We start from the raw sequence: 2,982 nt of genomic DNA on the forward strand, positions 1-2,982 counted from the left end.
TATATATATATATTATATATATATATATATATACGTTCAAACAGATAGACCAACGACTCCAGAGAGCAGCCCTGATAATTACATTCTGGACGAAAGCGCTGTGGTGGTCGTTGATCACCCCGCACGACAGGAGGTTCGAGGTCCTCAAATAAGGCGCCGTTCCCTACCCCGTGCACGTGGCCGAACACCCCCAACGCGTCTGTACGTTGCAGTTCTGTACGATCATATCGGCAAAAACACAATTCGTCATGAGTTATTTACACGTCTGGTAACAACTATGCAATGGAGTCCTCGCCTAGGCACACAGCGCATCTATTGTTCGGCCCTGACAGTGTGGAATACGTTTACGACCCAACACAACCTTATCACGTCCGCACCTACTACGACTCAACTAATATGCTTTCTCGAGTATCAATTCTACGAAGATATCTCACCGGACCAAATGAAGAAGATATGGGCCGCCGCAACCAGTCTACACCGTTCTACAGACCTCAATATATCCAGGATAATGCCTGGAAGCACGCAATCCAAAGCTATATCAGCCTATGGAATTAGCACCAGCCATACTGCCGAATCTTCCTAAAACTATTGTGCCTTGGGTGGTGTTGTCTATGTTGAACGACGTCACCAAAAAACAATGACGCGTCGATATCGGGCTTAATTAGTGGAATAAAGCTACTGTTTGGAGTGTCTTGTTGTGAGCTTCGACAGGTCCGTCACCACCACGTTCTTCTGTTGTAACATGATAGACTGTAGTACCTTGGTGAGCTCAGTAGGTATTGAACTGTTGGCTAGGTATAGAACTTCATCTGTCGACTACGAAGGTGTGGACGTGTCTGCGCGAGTAAATCGGTTCATTGCAGAACTGTATGGTGACGGCCGCAGTCTGGTCTTCATGGTTGAGTGGTCTCCTGGATGCAGAGAGATTAAGCCCATTCTATGCAGCGATGACAAATTCAAAACCCTTGAGTCTTCGCTAATAGTCGAGAATCTCAAATTGACCTCATTAGCGATAGCCTGAGCGCGAACTGGTTGTAAAAGCAAATCTCGTGTGGGGCCGGTTGGTTTGTCGGTTCGTATGATTGCGAACACGTGTCGATATCGGGCTTAATCATTTTGCTGGAATATTCCAACAACGTTTATCCTGTGCCCAGACCCTGTGCCGGTCAGATAAAAAGTGGCAGTAGACGTCATGCCAAAGCCTTAAAGCTTCAAAGATCGCTTCCGATGGGATGGCTTAATTCATGCATTAGAGGGGCAGTGTTTCCAACTGGCGCAGCGTCTCGGATTCTCTGCACGTACGCTGTGCTGCTTCTCGATTGCTGTGCCGTCTGTTGTGGATGGGTACGTCGGTATCAGCGTGATCGGATATCGTATATGAGACCTCCGCTGGTGAAAAATTTTCATGGACGAGCCTCCACACCGTCAGTGTCGCCTGCCTCGGCGCCGTTTACACCGTTCGACAATGTATATGATACGCCACTTTAGATCCTGTGCCTAAAGGCACCTCCTGGAAAGGGTTGAGAGCCGCAGGTGCCTCAAATCCAGTGAGTATCTTGGCAAGGTCCGCTTCGTAGGAATTGAGAGACTTTGCCATGTGGCTGTCGATGGTTTGATGAGCCAGATCATGGTGGTGTGACGTTGTCGTGCCTGTGGCAGTCGAGGGCATATTCCCCACCATGTTCGCCCCGAGTTCCTGCGATATCCACCGGTCTGTGTAAAAGCCAGGCTTCCACATTAGAATCTTGTAACAAAAACGTACTCTTAATAGTACGTAAAACATACTCTAAATAGTACGTAAAACGTACTCTTAAAAGTACGTAAACTCTTAAAATGGGTTTTAACTGTTTTTATTAATTAAATACCTTTTCCATTTACATATCAGATATTTAGACAAGGCCAATAGAAGGCCCCAGTAAAATACCAAAAATAGGATTTGGTCTAGTTATATTAATAGAGCTATATTTACCTTCCAAATCTATTTATATCTGAATACTTCGGTAGCGAGATGGCTCAACCGAACATAGGTTCCTAAGGACTATTAGCGTTGCTTGGTTTATCCTCCGTTCAGCCAACCAGATGTGCCAGTCTGATGAAGGCTAAGTCGGTAATTCTTGATAATAACTATGGATATCAAGAGTATTTTTTTATTTTTCTTTTCTTTTTATCTAAAGACAGGATTTATGAGTCTCTCATATTCGCCCCAACGAAACATACCATAGTTTCTAACAGACCGACAACGAAACACTAAATAAAATCTCTTCGGCGAAAACAGTACTGAGAGAATCATATATAGGCAAGGCCTCAGCCTCACAACCCCTCAGAGTATTGCTGTTTTCACGAGGCATACCTAACTTTACTAAAAGACTCATTTCGTTTATATACTTTGAATTTAATTATACTTAGACTTAACCTAAGCGTTTAATTACTCTAAGGCGTTAATATCGCCTTGATAGACCGAAACTTACACATTTTTAAGTTAGCAAAGGTATTAACTACTCAGACTACTTAAACGTAAAGGTAGATAACTACCACGATTTTTTCCCTAAGCACAGTCATTCCTTAAGAGAATACGGCTGAAGTCATAAGTTAAGATTATGACAAAGAAAGGCAATACGCCTGCAAAGAAACGCAAGGCCGAACGTAAAAAGATGGAGAGAGAAGCCGCTAGCGCTGCAGCAGCTACTGCTGCCGCAGAAGCAACCGCCGCTGCTGCCGATGCGTTTAACCGCACCGTAGCCGAAGCACTTGTCTCCGACAACACTAGTCAGGACAATGCTTCGGATAAGGATGAAGCCACTCCGATTAAAGAGACTACTCCTGCAGATAGAGCCCGAGGGCCAACTGTTGCCTCGACTTCGAAGCTTGCATTTACGAAGCCAAGAAGTGAGACAAGGGACACGTCTCAAGACACTCCAACCAATTCTTCTGACGAAACTCAGAACGAAAAGTCCCGAATTATAGGGGACAAAGACGAATCTC

The 2,982-nt window shown here is 44.7% G+C and overlaps 1 protein-coding gene across 1 annotated transcript; it reads right to left on the bottom strand.

Moving 5' to 3' along the window:
* Window positions 1-1,211: 1,211 nt before the first annotated feature.
* On the bottom strand, window positions 1,212-1,738 carry SARC_04404 (hypothetical protein; the record flags this gene model as incomplete). Its single annotated transcript, XM_014301779.1, has 2 exons — window positions 1,212-1,331; window positions 1,508-1,738. The coding sequence occupies 2 exons, from the start codon at window positions 1,736-1,738 to the stop codon at window positions 1,212-1,214; spliced, it is 351 nt and encodes a 116-aa protein (XP_014157254.1).
* Between the last annotated feature and the right edge of the window lie 1,244 nt (window positions 1,739-2,982).

This window comes from Sphaeroforma arctica (assembly GCF_001186125.1).
Source record: "Sphaeroforma arctica JP610 unplaced genomic scaffold supercont1.245, whole genome shotgun sequence".
Taxonomy (NCBI): Eukaryota; class Ichthyosporea; order Ichthyophonida; genus Sphaeroforma; species Sphaeroforma arctica.